Consider the following 17,848-nt stretch of genomic DNA (forward strand, 5'->3'; position numbering starts at 1 on the left):
CAAAACGGATAGATACACAGGTGCCCTCCGCAGATTTCGGAGAGTGAAGGTTCACTAAAAACTCACTAAACAGACAGGGGTGTTTTAAAGAGAGAGACACCCACAGAGGAACTGGACCTGGGGCTCCAGGGTCGTCTGCTTTCCACAGTGTTATAATTTCACCTCTTTTGTTTGTTTCTAAGCCGAAACTTGGATTCTGTGCTTAGGGCGGTGGAAGGGCTCAGTCCTGCGCCCGGCCTAGCCTAGCACCACCCGGCACCCTGGCTTAGCTGTTTCCTTCACTTCTGATCCTCCAGCGCCCAGCTTCCTGGAACCAAGCGGGTTTCTTTAATAAATACACAAAGGGAGATGTGAAGAGGGGCAGGACAGCTTGGAACAACTGAAAAATAAGAACCGCCATCGTTTGAGAAAGAGGAACGGGAACAAAGGGGAAATATTTTTTTTGCTTTTGTTATATATATGTGTATATATATATATATGTGATGTATATATTTTTAAAGTTCTGTTTCCTGGACGCTAAAACAAGAGAGATGCTCAGTTCAACCAACAGCAACTAAAAAGTTTAAGTGGTCCCTGGAACGGACCCGACTATGTACAGCATTCCCGCCGAGGCGGAAGCTTGAATCAGTCCAGCGCAGGGCAGGGATGGAGGCTGGGCCCCTCCTCCCGAGGGCCTGGCTCAGCGCTCACCACTGGGGAGGTGGGGTGCTGGAAGCTCTGGCCTGCAGATGGGGAGCTGGATCAAGGGCAGCTGAAGGGGAGGCAGTCTGCTAGGAGAAACAGTGGTGGGTTTGATTTGGAGGAGTGTGTATGGGAGCACTCCAAACGGTGGATAATACGCCAGTTAGTGACTTCAGTGTCCAGAAAGAATAAATAAAACTGTTGAGCTCAAAACAGAGAGGGTCAGAGCGGAGAGCCTGAGAAGGCTCCAGGTGCATAAAAGCTGTCCAGAAAGACTTGAAGGGGTGACGCGCGGGTTGGGAGAGAGAGCACACTGCCATCTCGTGAAGAAACCGAGGGCCAAGCGGAAGCACCGGGCCCCACCTCCAAGGGGGAGAGGGGTCTACACCCTACCCCCCAAGCAAGTGGCACAGAGATGGGAGCGGCAGTGCAGGCAATGGACATCTTGGGGGAGTGACAATTCAGTTTTGGAAAAGCCAAGGCAAAGGCGAGCGGTGCAGCAGCAGCAGCAGCAGCGTGGGGACCACGGAGGGCGCAGGTAGTTGGTTTCTTCTCCACTCCCTCTCACTCCTGGGCTCACAAGACCTGGAACCGCCACGAGGCTTGGTCCTTATAGTCCAGACAGTCGGGAGAGTTGAAGTTGAGTTTCCAGGCAGAGGAAGCAGCGGCAGCGGCGGGCTCCTTGTAATCCAAGCAGTCGGCAGAGTTGAAGGCGAGCCCAGAGCCTCCGTAACCTTGGTGGTGGTGGTGGTGGTGATGGTGGTGGTGGTGGCCTGAAGACTGACTCAGTGGGTGGTGTGCGTGCGGGTGGTGGTGGTGATGGCCAGCCATGGAGGAGGGTGCCATGGGGCTCAGCTGGTGCGGGTGGTGATGCGAGTGCATGGGCGCTAGGTAGGAGCTGCAGTCTACCCCGCCAAAGTAAGAGGAGGAGGGCGCGGGGTAGCCCTGGCCGTAGCTTCCACCCTGGCCATAGGACATGGGGTAGGAGGCCGCCGCAGTGGCAGCACCTGCGGCTACCGAGCGCTGCATACACGAGGCGTTGCTTGGCGCGCCCAGGGGCTCTGGCACGGACACGGATGCCGGCGCCGAGCCTGGCGAGATGGAGGCCGGACTCCAGATGGACGAAGCGGTAGGCGTACTCAGAGAGGACGCGGCTGCCACCGGGTTTCCTCCCAGGCCCGCGGCCGCAGCAGCCGCCGGGTTGGCGGAGGCACTGGACGCCGAACTCGACGAAGAGGCAGAGCTGGACACGGCCGGCGGCGTGAACTGGCCGCTGCTCTCCGAGCCCGAGCTCTCGCGCACCGGGGACGACTTCTTCTTAACCGGCCGGCTTTTCGTTCCGTTCCCGCTCTGCTGCTGCTGGCGGCACTTGGCGCGGCGGTTCTTGAACCAGACCTGCAGTGAGCGCGGGGAAGGAGAGGGGATCAGGGGGCTGGCTAGAGCAGCTCAGTGCTCCTCCGCCCCTCGGACTCAACACCCCGCCCAGGATCTCGGGGACCTCTCAATCCCAGCTCTACCCCTCCCAGTCTCCGGCCTTGCCAGACCCTGTCCCCTCCCCCGCACGTGCTAGGTCCCCAGCTCTGGCACCCTCCCCCATCCTCCTGCGCATAGCCCCCAGTCAGCCTCCTCCGCAGGAGGGATGCGCACCTCCCCAAGCCCAGCGCAACTCTGCCCGAGGGCGGGACGTTTGCGTCTGTCCAGCCAGAAGTTCAGCCATCTCTAAGCTGCTGCGGTTGGCTGCTTCCCCGCAGCCCCGTTTTAGTTTGAAGGCCCTGTTTTCCTTGCACAGAGCTCAGGAAACAGCGGAGAGGTACAGAACATCGGAGTGTAGGGCAGTCAACAAGTCTGGGGCCCGAGGGGTTTCACCGAGTCGGCTCCTGGAGACTGGAGTTGGGCAGGGCAAATGTTTGGGTGGGAACAGAAGCAAGGCTGGAGGCTGAACCGGAGCAGTACTCCAGGACCCGGGCTTCTCGGGAAGGAAGCCTGGGTGAGATTTCCTTGGGCCTTTTGGCTCCAGGTGGGGTACCAAATGGAAGGGTAAGTCATAAATTCTCACTCCTTGGAAGGGGCCCGGACACGGGGCATTTCCAGTCCCTTCGCGAGCCTTCGGGGAAAGAAGTCGAGACAAAAGACCCTCGAGGAAGAGTCAGGCTAACTCAGAACTCTATTTTCTCAACCGTTGCATCTTAGAAACGGTAAAGGCAGCATCTGGATTTTACACTCGGCTGGAGGAAACTCCTAACCAGACCGACTCCACCCCGTGGAGCACACTCCGAGGCAGACAGCGCTAGACTGCAGCCAAGTTCCATCTTGCACTTTTAGAATCCTCAGGACGCAGGGCAAGGGTACGAAAGACAAGAGCGGAAGCAGAGCTAAGGCTCAGTAGGGAAACCTCCAAGTTCTGTGGTAGCCAAGAAGCAGGGGCCATTATCTAACCTGCTGAGAAAGTTACATCCGGGGAACACGGCTGGCTTCCCCCAAATTCCAAAAACAGACTTTCAACATCGCAAGCGCCCTGGGGACCAGGGCTAGCTAGATATTGGGCTCAAAGCCATTTACTTTTTAATGTCACCCCTTTTAGCTGACTGAAGCTCAGCGCTAGGGGGAGTTGGAGAGGGGCTGTCCAGTCCGTGAATGGGCCCCAACACCAGACCGCCCGAGCCAGACCTTCCCCGACCGGTCCTAGCGCCCCTAGCCGGCCTCTAGAGCCCCAGAATCCCGCACCTGGACTCTGGACTCGGGCAGGTTGATCTTGAGCGCCACCTCCTCCCGCATGAAGATGTCTGGGTAGCGAGTCTTTGCGAAGAGCGCCTCCAGCACGTCCAGCTGTGAGCGCGTGAAGGTGGTGCGTTCCCGGCGTTGCTTCCGCGGAGTGGCTGTGGGGACATGCAAGGGCGCCTGGAGTCAGTCGTGGGGCACGTGGACTGGCACTAGAGGCCACTTGCAGGCCCTCCGGCGGCAGGCCCAGAACCCCGCCGGCCGCCGTGGAAGGGAAAGGCCGACCTCGGAGCAAACGCGAACTTCCCTGGCCACAGGTGGGACAGAGCGGATGCATTCTACCAGAAGCTCCAGTCTGAGCCATCAGGGCCTGCGCCCTCCGTGCCTCTCAGATGAAAAACCAAGCCTTTCCCCGCTCATCTTCCTAAGCCCACACACGTCTGGCTGTGAGGCAGGAAGCAGAACAGAGCTAGGCAGAAAAGGACCTGGGCACACTTTCCAAGAGGACAAATTCAAGCAAAGAAGTAGGGTCTACAAAAGAAACTCGGGGTTCAGCTGGAGTCATCCACCACCGCGGGAGAGTTGGGCAGGCCGCTCTCTATCTAACTAGGGAGAAAGAGGTCTGCTCCCAAGGCAGCTAGACATAAGGGAAATTTGGCTATTTATGTTAGGGCCTAGCGAGTCCAGATTCCTCATGAAATGTTGGGGCCCGAGGGGTATTAAAAAAAAAAAAGGGAACCGGAGGGAAGGAATAAATCGTTGGACAACATGCTCTCTCTAGCAAGTGGGACCACCCCAAGAGCCAGGTTGCAGGCATCCCAAGCTCAGAAGTTGTCGGCTGCAGTTTCTAAGCTGCCCGACCAGACCTTGACTCAAACCTGTGAGCCTGTACCAGGTCTAGGCAACAGGCGGGAAGGTAGTGGTTTTCCTGGGCCTGTTTGGGGCCAGTGTGGGCTCAAACGTTAAAGGATGGAATCCCCCAGTGTTTGAGGAGGCTTGGGGGTAGGGGCCGAGGGCCACTGCTCACCAGGATAGCCCACAGAGGGGTGCAGGAGGTCCATGGCAGGGCCAGCTAGGCCCAGCCCGTTCATGCCGTACGGGGGTTGTTTGAGGTAAGACATCATGCTAACAGGCGGGTGGAGGCGCCCCGACGGATCCAGGGGGCCTGAGGCCAGGAGCAGTTCAGGGCTCCCACTTCGAAGTCCTTCAAGCTGTTGCTTCTGGGGGCCTGGCCTAAGGAGACAGGAGACACATGGAAACCGTCACCCGCAGTCACTTGGCTTTCAGTTCCTATAATCCTTGCATGGGGAGGGGGCGCAGGCTAGGAACTTCACAGGGTAGCAACCCAAGACATTTCTCCTCCAAGCTCAGCAAGCACACAGCTTCTTAGAAAGGAAAACTTTCCCCACATCGTTCCTTCCTCTTTTAGGGCTTGACAAGGGCCAAAGACACTCCTCGAGTGTCAACAGGAAAGAAAACTTAAAAGCGCGATCCGGCCTAGGAGGTGAGAGCCGGGACCAGGGAGGGTGCAAAATTCCCAAGTGTAGTCAATTTTTTTTAGTGCTGCGGAAGCAATTTGCTGAAGCAAATGTTCACTTGGCGCCGGGACGGCAGGCAGGCCGTGCAGAGCGTACGGGGTTATTTCGTTTAAGTTTCAAATGTTTTTGAAAAGGGACAAAACCGCTGGCACCACAGAGGCCCAAGAAGTACGCCTTGGATCGCCGAGGCGACTGCCCACTTTGGACACCCCATTCCTTCCGAGAGCTGCAGGGCTGCTGCCTCCGCCAGAGCCAGCGACCACCACCCTAGCTGACCTCCCTGGGCCCCGGACGCTTCCCAGATGGGGGAACCGGGGTCTCACCGCACCTCCAGGGCGGATGCGGCCCAGGCCCGGCTGAGGCGGCACGAAGACGCCAAAGGCGCCACAGTAGAAGTGGCAGTTTCAAGATGCCGCCCAAGGTCAGGGGTGCCTCAGAGGCGGTCACCCGCCCTCCTGAGCGGGCGCAGGCCGGGCCTTCTTCCTGCCAAGTCCGGGGGAGCACACAGAGCCTACCAGGGTCTGATCAAGGATGACCAACCCAGCCGCCCAAAGAGTGCTGGCGATTTCGGGGAGCCAGAGCACCCGGGGGCGCGTGGGCTCCTCGCCGTCCTCTGAACCCGGCGGAGGGCAGAGAACTAGGCCTCAGGTCGGGAGGCTCCCGCACACCCGAGCTGGGAGCGCGAGGTTCGGCCGCAGACACTGCGAGCCCCCGGCGCTCTTCTCCAGCCCCAGAAGCTGGGGCATCTGGAGGGTTAGGCCTGGGACCCGAGAGGGGCTTCGAGCTGCACCCCGCTTGGCCAGGAGCCCAGGGCAGGGAAGTCAGGGAAAACGGAGGCAGGACTTGAGCAGCTTTCCCATCCCAACTCCAGCCCCTGCTGGGGTCCTCGGGGACCCGCGGCCTGGACTAAGGGAAGCCAGCTGGCACAGAAGGCGGAGGGGGCCACGAGGGGAAGAGTTCGGGCCCCCGGGCCGGAGGGCCACGGGCCACCAGCCACGGTGGTTCCGCGAAGGTGCGGCGCGAGTTTTCCAACACTTTCCCCTAACTTAGCACCCCAGCTCCGCAGCTTCGGAGGAGGCGGGGGAGGGGGCGCCCGGCTCGGCGGCGGCCTAGGGTCGGCGGCGGCGCAGCCAAGGGGTGCCCGGCCTCTCGCCCCCAGCCAGCCCCGCCCACCTGCGGGGGACCTGGGTAGCGGGGGTCGCTGCGAGGAAGGAGAGGCGAGGCGAGCCACCACCGTCCCGGGGTGGCGCGCGGCCCCGCGGCTCCCTCCTTACCTGCCCTCCGCTGCCGGGGCTGTTCACCATCTACCTCGCGCCCTCAGCCAGACCCTCGGGGCAGCCAACCTGCAAAACAGAGCCGCACAGGTATTACCCCGGCGGCGGGTCTGGGAGCCCCGGGTTGCTTCTCTCCCCAACTTCCCTCTCCCCGGCTCCTGCTTTTTCCAGGAGCTTTGTGCGTGTCCTTCCAGGTTTCTCTTTATTGCACAAATACTTTGTTTGCAAAGTCCCGCATGCTTTTCCTCCCCAGACCTGGCCTCAACCGGGACCGGGGGGCGGGAGGGGGGGGGGTTTCGAGGGACAGAGTTCGGAGGTGGCTCGCGGTGGCCGCTGCACTCCTCCCGGTGGAACATGGAGGCGGTGGGGACTGGAGAAATGCCGCAGAGTCACTTGGCAAACTAAATAAATCAAGCAATTTACCTTGTCGGAGTGGCTTGTCTTGCTCGGTTGTTTAGGTGATTGGAAATGTAGCCTGATGAAGATTGATCACCTTTCTACTGCCCTCCCCGGGTATGTGAACGCGAGGCAAGTGCGTAACGGGGCTAGGCCGCCAATAGGGGGCCTCGAGCGGGCTGAGTGACAGAGAGCCGGGCAATGGCAGCGCGAGCCGGGGTTACCTCCGCGCGCCCCCGCCCTCCCCCGCCCCCCTCCCCCGCCCTCCCCGCGCGCCAGCCCCGCCTCGGTCGCGCGCTAACTCTGGGGCTCGAGTGGCAAATTCCGCTCAGAGCGAGTCGAGGAGGGTGAAGGCAGCGCCGGAGTCGCGGGAGCAGAGGGGGCCCCGGGTCCCGAGGCCCGCCGGGGGGCCCCCCGCCCTCCTCTCGCCTGGGCCGCGCTACGGAGGAGTGGCGGAAAGGTGCTGGATAACCGGTTCTTGCTGGCGCGCGCGCCGCCGGGCTTCGCTGGCGGGGTGTGGGCGCCAGGCTTCCCGGGCGGCGGACTTGAGGCTCGCCGGCCCCTGGCTCTCCTCGGGGCGCCCTGGGACCCGGAGCCTCCTCCCTCCGCGCCCCCGACCCGCGGGCGGCTGGTGCGGGCGCGGGCAGCTGAGCCGAGCTCGGGGGGAGCAGTTTTGGGCACGCCGGGCACTCCGCGGCGCCCCGGGACTCCCGCGCCCAGGGCCAGCACCCGCAGGGGAGGCGCCGCCACTTACCAGCTGCTCCGCGTCTCTCTCGGGGCTCCCGGTCCCCACCAAAGGTGTTCGCAAGTCCTAAAGCTGCTTCCGAAGTGTTGGAACTCAGACCCCCCTCCCCCTCCCCCCACATTGTACTTCTTAGGCGTGAGGTTTTGATCGAAAACTTTCCTTTTCACACTCGATCCGTCCTTCCGCGTCTCCACCTACCAGGGACAGTCTGGTGGAAAATGTGGCCACAGACCCCGACCCCTCACTTCATTTCCTACCACGTTCCGGGAGGAGCCTCCTGGAAACCATTTCCCTGGACTGTTCGTACTGGAAGACCCCAGTTCCCAGCCGAGTAAACTTGCTAAGGACGTCTACCTGTGTGGACTTTCCAAAGCGAGAGAAAAAAAAAAAAAACTCTTTTCGGCCCAACCCCGAGCAAGGCAATTCTTTTAAATGGCACCTCCTACTGAAAACAGGGAACCACATCTATGCCCTTTCCCGGTCGATTCTCCTCATCGTCTCCCAGTCTCACCCCAACAGGCGGGTGAAAAGTTTGAGCCTGAGTATGTGCGTGGGTGAGTTCGGGAGCCGCCAAGAGCACGGTCGACCGGAGCACCTCGATGCCCAGGCCGCGCGGTCCGCACCGTTCGCTGACCGGGCGCGGGGCGACCAGGAGGAAGGGGGAGCCCGCTGAGTGAAAAGGGGCCGCGACTGGCGCTCATCAAAGTGCTTCTCCCCTCCCCCAAGCGACACTTTTCTTTGGAGTCCGAATAAAATACGGTAACAGAATATGATGGAGGGCACACTGTTTCCTTAACTGCTTCTCAAAGGACAGAGAGATCTTCTTAGGACCTTTAATAAGGCTTTGGTCGGTTCTTTTGTTGATCTCTCAAAATCAACTCCTTCTAATTGAAGTTGGAGCTGAAAGCGAGCTAATGTTCAAAGAAAGTGGCCGCCAGACTAACGAAATTACATTTTTTTGAACGATGAGGGAACATCTAATCAAAGGGGCAGGGAAGGAGGGGTGTGAGCGGGGGACCACGGAGGAGAAAAGGAGGTTTTACAAGATCCTTCTCTGGTTCACAAAAGTCAGCGACACGGGCGCTTCTCTCCAGAACAAAGACACCGCGGCCCATTCACAAAAGCGAGAGAAAGAGAAAGCAGAATAAAAGAACACGAGGAAAGGGGGGAAATGAGAGGGAGAGAGATAAAACCTGCAGGCGGAAAAGAAGCAGCGCAGAGCACAGCGCGGGCCCGAGCGAGCACACACCTTAGGCTCCCGGGTCCCCACCAGGAGTATCCCCAAAGGCGGACGGTCAGGCTGAGAGCTACCGGGACCGTGCTGGGGTTTAAAGAAAGAAACGAAATACACTCCTGCCCCCTGTTCCGGGGAATGGCGCGGGCTAGGGCGCACTAGTTTGACGGGCAGAAAATGTCGACGTCCTGGGGTGTGCACTGGCCGCATCCCTGTCCCGGCCTCCCGGCGGTGAGCCCGGGTTGGCCCTCTGGGGCCCTGGGCTCACGCGCTGGCTCTCTGGTACTCTGGCCTCCTCAGGGCGGGTTCGTTGGCTGTCGCAGAACCTAGCCCGGGTCAGGTTGACCAAGTGGGGCTGCTGTGCGCATTGGAATGTGCCTGCGCGGTCCCCAAGGCCCACCGCGTGGGAGCCGGTTGCTGTCGGTTCCTGATGCTGTCCCCCTCCATTCTCGGGCAAGTGGGAGGTATCGAGTGGCAGGGACCCCCCCTCCCATGAGAGTATTTATCTAATCCCAAATTGCAGGCGAATTTCCTTAATGCTCATCCTGTAAAACCTTGGGATTAAGGAAAAAGGAGAGGTGGAGGGGGTGGGGGGAGGAGAGAAAGGGAAAGAGGGAGAGAGAGAGAGAGAGAGAGAGAGAGAGAGAGAGAGAGAGAGAGAGAGAGAGAGAGAGGTGGAGAGAGGAGAGAACAGAGCAGAAGAAGGAGCGTAAGATCAAGATGAAGTTTTTTGAATTCGGCGCAGAGGATTGTGGCAGCCTTTGCTAGCCAAACGTCCGGGTCCAGGACGCTGCTGCTCCAGAAGCTTCGACGGTTCCCTCAAAGGGTTGTTGTGCAGCCAGGGCAAAGTAGGGACGGCGTTGGAGGAAGAGGGTCGCTGCCTCAGTCTAAGGCCCAGCAGCCAGGAGCGGGCCCCAAGCCTGGATGCAGCATCCCAGTGACCTCGTGCCCACCCACCGCAGAGTGGCGGGACTGTAGAGACACTCGGGGTGGGGAAGCGGCCGGGACCCCGGCCGGGAGAAAGTTCTGCACCCGCTCGCCACAAACGCCTCGGTCGCCGCGCCCCCGACCCTTTGTCTCTTCACAGCGAGCGGGTTTTCAGGGTCTCCGTCCGTCGGCGGGCTGGGTGCTGGCCTGCCTTAGGGAGCCCGCCCCCGGGCCCTGTGCGGAGCTTCAGCAACGCGACTCCCCGGCTGCGGCCCGATCCCGCGGTCCCAGTCCGTGCTCCGCCGCCGCTGAGGGGCGTTCGGGCGCTGCGGAGAAGGGAAACCCCGCGAGGCTGGCAACCGAGCGGGAGGGGCCCCCGATCGCAGGCAAATCCAGGACTAGGGGAGTTTTGTCACCTCGGAGATCTGGGGCGGCTTGGGGGAAGGGGAAAACGCCTTCTTCCTGACAGGCCCCGGGAAAAGGGACGGTTTCTCGAATCCACCCCGAAGGGAGCCCCAGGATGCTCTGGGCGGTGGATTTCCGAGAGCCGGTTTACCTGGGTAAATTGGACAGGATTCTGAATGTCCCCAGAGAGCAGCAACTTGCCGCTCTGCTTTCTCATAAAGAGGACAAAGACCCGATTTCACTTAGTTCTAGTAACTTTTCACCAGAAAGAGAAGGAAACAGAATTCTTTGCCATCAAGGAATTCTGTGCAAGTTTTTACCATTTTGCAAGACGAGTAATTGGAAATGGCAGCATACTTTTCGAAGTGAAGTGAAAACCTGAATATGTGTGTGTGAGAGAGAGGGGGGGGGGGAGAGAGAGAGAGAGAGAGAGAGAGAGAGAGAGAGAGAGAGAGAGAGAGAGAGAGAGAGAGGAGACAGGAGACAAGGGTGTGTGTGTGCTAAAGTGAATGCCAGTGTTTCCCGTAAGTTTCAGGACTTGTTGAAGGGGCTTTCTTTGTTCGGACACCCGGTGTAGAAGAGCCCATTTTTACTGGTCGCATAGAAATTGTTACATCTCTCTTTCTTCCATCTCAAACGCACGTATCTGCACACCCCTCCCCCAACCACAGTGCTCTCCTTTCATTTCAGGACCCACAGACTTGCTGGTTATGGTGGGACACAGTTCTACACGCTTGGAAATTCATCATGATGCGTTCCCCCCGCAGTGGTGTGGAATCATAAATTTCCTGGACTCTTTCAGAGAGATGACCCTTTCCAAAGGCCAGGGTAGTTTTTACTCCCTGAGAATGTGAGTAATGACTTTGCAATTTGCATTCTATGAGTGAAGTCCCTCTGCACCTGTATCAGTTCCAAAGAGTCCAGTGTCCTGTGCTGGATTTCACACGGAGAGTCTTACTGATACACAAAGTTTTCATTGCAAGGAAAAAAAAAACCAGCAGGGTTTAAGGTAAGAAAGTTTCTGCTTTTATTGAAAATTTATATATGACTCAGTATTGTAATAAATAAACATAACCATTTTCACAAGACACAGTGCTATGCTAGAGATGTAACTGGAGATTTACTTGTGCCAAGACAGACTTTTATCAATACAGAAATAAATATTAACAGCATTCTTGAGCCAATGTTGAGCCCCAACAAAAAGTAGGAACCAAGCAAGATGTAATAAATAATTATTCAGATTAAAAGATGGCGCGTCGTCAGATGATACAACTAGAGCCCTTGTTCTCAGGGTTCACCTTTCAAACCACAGGGTTTATCTCAGGCTACCTTAAAGGGCCATCCTCTGAGGAGAGGGAGAGGAACTTTGTTATCCTTCTGTGAAATGCAACAGCTGCAGAAAGCCTCACTGGCACACAAATGGAACACAGTTTCACCAGTACACAGACTATGATCTGACTACGAGGTTCAGGTAACAGGGTTACATACGGCAGGACTGGAGACAAATCATTCACCACAGTTTCTTACCCCCTGTGCCCCCCACCCACGGTCCTTATGCTATTACCAACAATACTACAACAAACAGCTTCAGGCTTTCCTCCGTCCCCCACGGAAGGGGAGTGGAGAGAGAGGCCTTTCCCCTTTTGGACAGCTTCTTGAGCATCTGCATCACTGATCCTTCCTTCACAAGGTGTCTGTGCAGATCTACTTCACATGGTTGCAAAAATGATTTCATGATTAACTCACAAAGAATCCTTAAAGCTATCTGGAGTTCGGTATATTATCTGGAGAGGAGGAAAAGGGGGTGGTGATCCAGAAGTACAATCCAGTCAAACACAATGTTAAAAAGTTTTCAATCAACCAGTCTGCCCTGGCCGGGCCCGGATCTGGTGCGCAGGCTACTGAAGAGCGCACTTCTCCTCCTTCTTGGCCATCTTGCCTTTGCTTTGTTCCAGAGTCCGCTCCAAATGCTCATCTTCTTCTTCTGCCCTGGATGTTAGACAAACAGGAAAGATAGAATTATATTTCCTCCTTTAGCGGGGAGCAGCAATACCCCACACACGGGCTATTTGGATCCCCGGCGGCAATGGGGGGGGGGTCACAAAGGCACCTGTCCACCCAGATCCCCGAAATGAACTTTGTATAAACTTCCCGTTCCCTTGGCGGGTGGCGTCCCCTAGACACACCCCACATCCCCACTCACTGCTTCTCCTGGGCGTCCAGGTCCCTGACAAGGGCGTCGCGTTTGTCCACCAGGGCCACTAGCTCGTCCAGCAGAAGTTGTTCTCGGCGCTTCTGGGCCTCGGTCTTCTGCCAGTCTGCAGGGGGCGGGAGGCCAGTTACCACCCGCAGAGGCTCAGAGCACTCGGAACCTGCCCTCCCCTTCCCGCCTAATCCAGTTTCCTAAAATCTCAGCAAACCACGTTAACCCGGCCACTAGTGAGTGTTTGCTGGGGGAGTTTGGCCGAGGTGGTCAGGGCTTCACGCCCCAAACCCTACTTTGTAAATATTATTGGTTCGGCAGGTTACGAGCCAGTAGAAACCAGGTGTGAGTCGGTGGCCAGGCGGAGGCAGGCACCTGAATTCAGGCGCAGTGGGGGAGGGGAGCTGGAGTCCAGAGAGGTTGGCCCAGGGCTTGGGGCAGGGGGAGTGGGTAAACGAGGAGGCGGGGAAGCTGAGAAGGGCGATAAAATCCTTCTGAAAGGGCTGGAGAATCTGCCTGAGAACCTCCTCTCCTCCCCACCCCCACTCTCACCCCAAACAGCCCATTCTTCGCTAATTTCCTCCCCGCTCTATTTTAGCAGTTGGATGTATCTCACACTGGGCGCCATATGCTTCACAATAACTTTAAAAGTAGTGAATCGGCTAATTAGCATTTTTCTTTGAAGTAAAAAAATAAATTTGCTCTGCAGTATTACACGGCAGCCCTCGATGGCATCACAGCCAGTTTTCTTTTGGAGACATTTGCTGGGTGGCTTCAAAAGGAAGCACTTTTGCAAAGGAAGAAAAAATTACATATTTCTTTTTGAAACTCCATGTTAAAGGTCGGAAAATGCGCTGGGCAGTGCTTTTTCTATAGGTGGGTGGCCATTTTTATGCCAGGTTAGTACCCAGTGATATACACAGCCTAACCCTTTCAGCTTTGATAATTTCCTTAAGATGAGCAGCAGTTTCACTTGATAAAAACAGGACCACAATCTAACATTTAAAACACTTTTGAAACCAAAGCCAACTGCTCTCTGGCCAGACTGTAAGGGCTTGTAGCTGTCAATCAAGCCGCAGTCTACCCCGCCTCCCTCATTAGGAAGGTAAACAATGAAAAGAAGAAGTAGATGAGGAGGAGATAGCAGAACAAATGGGGACCTGGAGGGAAACGGGACACCAGCTCTAAGGGGGAAGGCACCCTGGCTGCGGACTCTTACAGCCCCCTCCCCCAGCAAATACACTTTCCAAAAACCAGAGGAGTGCGATCCTTCGGGGCTCTCTCTTCTCTCTCCATTGCCCTGGGCAATCATGTTAAAACTCACATGGCTGGTGCTTATTCAGATAAACCTAACAATGCTTACGCTGGTTACCATGTGAATCTTCACAAACCACACAAGAATGTGCTGGTTCAAATCCCTCCCCCCCCCTTCCAAAGCAAAATTTATTCAAGACAGCAAACTGCTCAGCAGCTCTAGGAAAGCAAATGGTGCCACAGCGAATGCTATCTTGTATTTACAAATTAAGAATTAGATGCATCATCGTGCAATAAAGGTTAGCAAAGCTGGGAAAAGCTAGTTCACTCAATTTTATCACTGTTCATTCCATAAGCTCGAACACAAAATACATATATTAAACACACCATGCTAATTACCCACATTCCATACAAACCATCACAAATAGAAATACATTCAATGACTGATTATGATTATGCTCTCATTTAAAGAGTAGGAAACATATGGAAAGCTGTGTCTCAATTTTAACAATAAGCGAAGTGCAGAGAAGCCACCTCTATTACAGTTTTACTCTCTGGACCCATGCAAGTAAGGACACTGGAATGCCAGAAATATTTCTAATCTCTTCTTGCTCTTAAGTCCGTCTTACTCTCAGAGCTAGTAACAGATTCTGCAACTGGAAGGATCTTCAAAATAGACAATTTTAGTCTAATTTTACATAATTGTAGTTCTTGAGATATTAATTCAGAAAAAAATCCTGAAATTAGGACCAAATTTTATTTATTAAGATTAAGTTTATTAAATTAGTAGTTTTAATGAATAAGAAATTCTGATTACTGGTGTAAGATCCATAACTCTTTGCTTTTAAATATTTTTATAAGTTTACAATTAGGAAGCACATTTTCTCCACACAAAAAAATGTGAATTAAAAAATTTCAATTTAAACCAAGAAAATAATTTAACAACAAATACATAATTCTTATTGAATTACTCCTCTGAACCTGACTACTTAAAAATGATTTAATTATTTTAAATGCCAAGATTTCATTAACACTGGAAAATTAAATTTTAACAATATGAACAGATAAAAGTTCTATAATCTCTGAAATATTGATTTTTTTAATCTCAATTTTTTTTTGTATCTCAATAACATTTTCCATTATTGGAAAAACATTTATAACTGAAAAATATTTAGGTAATTTTTAACATTTTGAGAGTCGAATTTAACTGATATCAGCATTTAAAATATTTTAACATAAGATTCAAAGATTTTTGCTGTTAATTGCTATTACTGTGTTTAATATTTTAAAAATAGTCAAATACAGAGCACATATGTTTGTGCAATAAATAGACTTTATATTAGCAAACCTATATCCTGTATTTTCTTTCCCACAGTAAGTACAAATCATATTATATATGCACATTTACACTTACATACTAACATATACATCTGAATGCTAATTTACAAATTAGTAAACTATTTTGATCATTAAAAATATTACATTCAAAATTGATCAAGATTAGTAAGTATGTTCAGGCTTAAGTTTAAAGATCCCTTGTGAATAGCTTCACCTGGATATGTCATGTGTAGTCTCTGGAACACCTTGTCAGAAGCTGAATGAAAGGGCTGTGTGTATCTACAGCCCAGTCACAGCTAACTGGCGAGCTGCACTGACTTGAGCTTGGGCAGACTAACAACGTGGGTTCTGACTGATTTCAAGATTCCAGTGTGCTCCTGCTACAGAAGCCACAGCCTCTCACCACAAACAGGATTAAGTTTGGATGCTGCATCTGAGCCCAAGTGTTGAAGAGATGCTGTCTGTGCCTATCCCAACCAAGCTGATGGTCAATTTGAAAACAATTCTTTTTCATATATAGGGCCAATTATTCATGCCCTAATTCCACGTATTTGCTGAAGTTGATAATTACTGTGGGGGGAAAAAAAGCAAAAGGAATACCTAAACACACTTTAACAGAAAGACCTAAAGGTCTGGTAAAAATCTTCAGACTTGCCACTCTCAGAAAGCCTGGCACTTTGATGAAAATTAACACTGGTTTTGTAAAGAGCACATTGGGGATTGCAGTCAAATCTTATCTTTAGTTCCAGTCAACTAGCAATCCTGAAGGAGTTTGCCTCATCATCAGAACAGGCCATTGATAGGATTCTACTGTGGAGCCTAATCAATCCATGGAAGACTGTGGCTGTGCTGTGTAACAAAGCTAAAATAGATTTACAAATGGGGTTTTAGGGGATAAGCTCCTCCACAGGATTACATATTGATTTTAAATATAAAAAGCTTATCATATAAACCATAACTACAAAAATAGTGAGCCTATGCATAAATCCTTTAGAAGAGCACCCACTTCAAACTCTAAGCCAAGAACAAATCAAGATGTACGAATCCTAGAGTAGATCCATTTCTTGTGCAGAAAATGAACATGCCCCTCTCTAAAGAGCCCACCCTAATGTGTGCAGAAATGAATTTGTCTTTCCCGAGGGAGCATTAAATAATCTGGAACAACAACTACAAAAACTATAGAAAAAAAGTATATGAAAGATGCTTGTTAGCTTGAGGGAACCTTACAATTGAGCTCAGTAGAGAAGCAACTCCCAGCCATGACCCCTCAGGGATGAGGGAGAACAGGGTTCGAGTGATTATGGGTTCTCAGAAGAATGGATGAACTGAATATTATTATTACTAGTATAATATTCTGCTCTCAAACCACACTGGGAATGTTTCTTTCGGTGTGCTATGGCTGTTAGTGTTCTCTGCTCTCTGCTGGTGCATGCTCTGAACACAGGAGTCACTTCGAAGGTTTTAGTTCAGAACTATGGCTAAGGAGAAGATGCTGGAAGAAGAGGAGTGAGTTTTTAGATGAAGGAAAACACCACAGGACTGTTGGTGTCTGCTCCATGTTTTGCTCTGGGGTCTGAAGCATCCGTGTGTCCATGCTGAGGGTGGCCCTGCCTATGTCCTGCTCAGGCCACTGAGACAGGCATCTCTAAGTGTCTCTCCTTGTGATCAACAGGCTGCTCTTTTCCTCACGACTCTTCTCTTCCTCTTAACGGAAGCTGACACAGAGATCTGAGGTACAGTCACCTACAGGACAGTGCAATTGAAAATGGTCCTGTGGCAGGGAGGAAGGAAGGAAAGGGGGGCGGGGGGTGGAGAGCCAAAAGACTAATAGTTGCATTTAAAGTTTTCTAAAATATGGCTTTTATTGCTCCTCTGTATGTGGAAGAACTCAGGCAGAAAGAATGATAGATTCTAAGCCTGTGCATACAGATGGCCAATGAAACTGGGATATTTCCATGTGTAAGGGTGTTACAAGATGCATATTTAGTAATAATACTGGTTTGGGGAATAAAAACAGTATTTCATCTCTGCCCTAAACGCCAATTATACCATGTAAAGCTGTATTTTAGGGACAATTTATCTTCTATACAGAAGAGGATGGGTATAAAAACAAATTAAGACTACTTTACATTGGGTGTAATGTATAATGAATCTATAAAGAATATACTGTATAATGAGTTATATATTACATACAGATACATTATACATATACCCTACTTATATAGTAACTGCTGCATCTACTTTTCAGCTATTTAGCTTTCTGATCTCTCTTAAAACCATACTATAACTAGAAAAATTATATCTAAAGGAAAAACACCATTTGCTGTACTTGGGCATTTTACTGCAGTGACAGATTTCACAAAAATTCTAAAATAATTTAAAAAAATTTAATAGTTATCAATGGCATTTGATACATCTCGCCATTTGAAAGAAATGAGCCAAGTAAAGCTTTGAAAAGCAAAGTAAATTGAGTTTTAAATGAAGATATACAAATGTTATCAGTGATAGTATCAAATGAGATTAGAGATATAAAAGTAATTAAAGTAAAGCTTCTAAAACATACAAGGTCACCGATAAATAGGCCTTATTTTAGAGTAATATATTTTTAAATATTTTAAGAATATAAGTCTTGGCTTTCACTTACAAACTTAAATTTCTAGTTTCTGAACTAATTAGAATTGACTTATGGATCAGGTACCTTATCAGGTGAAACGGAATTACCACGGACAGTCAATGGGTTAAGAGGTCAATACAGAAGAGGAAAATCAATTTGCATTGATTAGACAAAAGATCTATTTTACAGAGCCCAAAGGATTAGCTTTTAAGCAAAAATCTTTGAACTATAAGGCGTTTTTAACTGAGAGATATAAGAAGAGCATTATAAAACACTTCAGAACTTAAAAAAAAATATAGTAAATGCTAAACGTGAGCTAGCTGATGCTTGCTCCCACTACAAACTGTGCATAGGATTTCTATACCATTCATCTCGACGGCTTACAAAACGTGCAAGTATTTAATTTTCTCTTACATCAATCACTGCACAAATATTTACTTAACAAGAGTGAAATGTTAAGAAGAACAACAGAGGCTGGATGTGGTGGCTTCCACCTGTAATCCCAGCACTTGGAAAGCTGA

General features: G+C 52.0%; 2 protein-coding genes across 53 annotated transcripts in view; both read right to left on the reverse strand.

Moving 5' to 3' along the window:
- Positions 1–453: 453 nt before the first annotated feature.
- On the reverse strand, positions 454–6,816 carry Otx1 (orthodenticle homeobox 1). Of its 3 annotated transcripts, XM_015993686.3 has the most exons (5): positions 6,635–6,816; positions 6,212–6,280; positions 4,427–4,632; positions 3,406–3,557; positions 454–2,076 (listed from the first exon to the last, which is right to left on the reverse strand). In XM_015993686.3, exons 3-5 carry the CDS (start codon positions 4,521–4,523, stop codon positions 1,258–1,260), a joined length of 1,068 nt encoding a protein of 355 aa, XP_015849172.1. In that variant the 5' UTR covers positions 4,524–4,632; positions 6,212–6,280; positions 6,635–6,816; the 3' UTR covers positions 454–1,257. The 3 variants fall into 3 exon arrangements, with proteins under 3 accessions (XP_015849172.1, XP_006974866.1, XP_076402182.1); XM_006974804.4 differs by lacking the exon at positions 6,212–6,280 and having other exon boundaries at positions 861–2,076; XM_076546067.1 differs by lacking the exon at positions 6,635–6,816 and having other exon boundaries at positions 861–2,076; positions 6,212–6,537.
- Positions 6,817–10,921: 4,105 nt separating this feature from the next.
- Ehbp1 (EH domain binding protein 1) overlaps positions 10,922–17,848 on the reverse strand; it is a 342,848-nt gene continuing 335,921 nt past the window's right edge. For all 50 annotated transcript variants that reach the window (XM_076546102.1, XM_076546096.1, XM_076546100.1 and 47 more), the window contains 2 exons: positions 12,122–12,236; positions 10,922–11,907 (listed from right to left, as the gene is read on the reverse strand). In XM_076546102.1, coding sequence (XP_076402217.1) covers positions 11,817–11,907; positions 12,122–12,236 — 206 coding nt within the window. In that variant the 3' untranslated portion in view covers positions 10,922–11,816. The remainder of the gene's footprint in view (positions 11,908–12,121; positions 12,237–17,848) is intronic.

The sequence above is a fragment of the Peromyscus maniculatus genome, chromosome 10 (assembly GCF_049852395.1).
Source record: "Peromyscus maniculatus bairdii isolate BWxNUB_F1_BW_parent chromosome 10, HU_Pman_BW_mat_3.1, whole genome shotgun sequence".
NCBI lineage: Eukaryota > Metazoa > Chordata > Mammalia > Rodentia > Cricetidae > Peromyscus > Peromyscus maniculatus.

Excerpts from the sequence above, each read along its gene's own strand:
- Otx1 (XM_015993686.3), bottom strand. The coding sequence starts at position 4,523 with ATGATGTCTTACCTCAAACAACCCCCGTACGGCATGAACGGGCTGGGC. Across the intron at positions 3,558-4,426 it reads CCCCTCTGTGGGCTATCCTG|CCACTCCGCGGAAGCAACGC; the intron begins GTGAGCAGTGGC and ends ATGTCCCCACAG. Across the intron at positions 2,077-3,405 it reads TGCCCGAGTCCAGAGTCCAG|GTCTGGTTCAAGAACCGCCG; the intron begins GTGCGGGATTCT and ends CGCTCACTGCAG.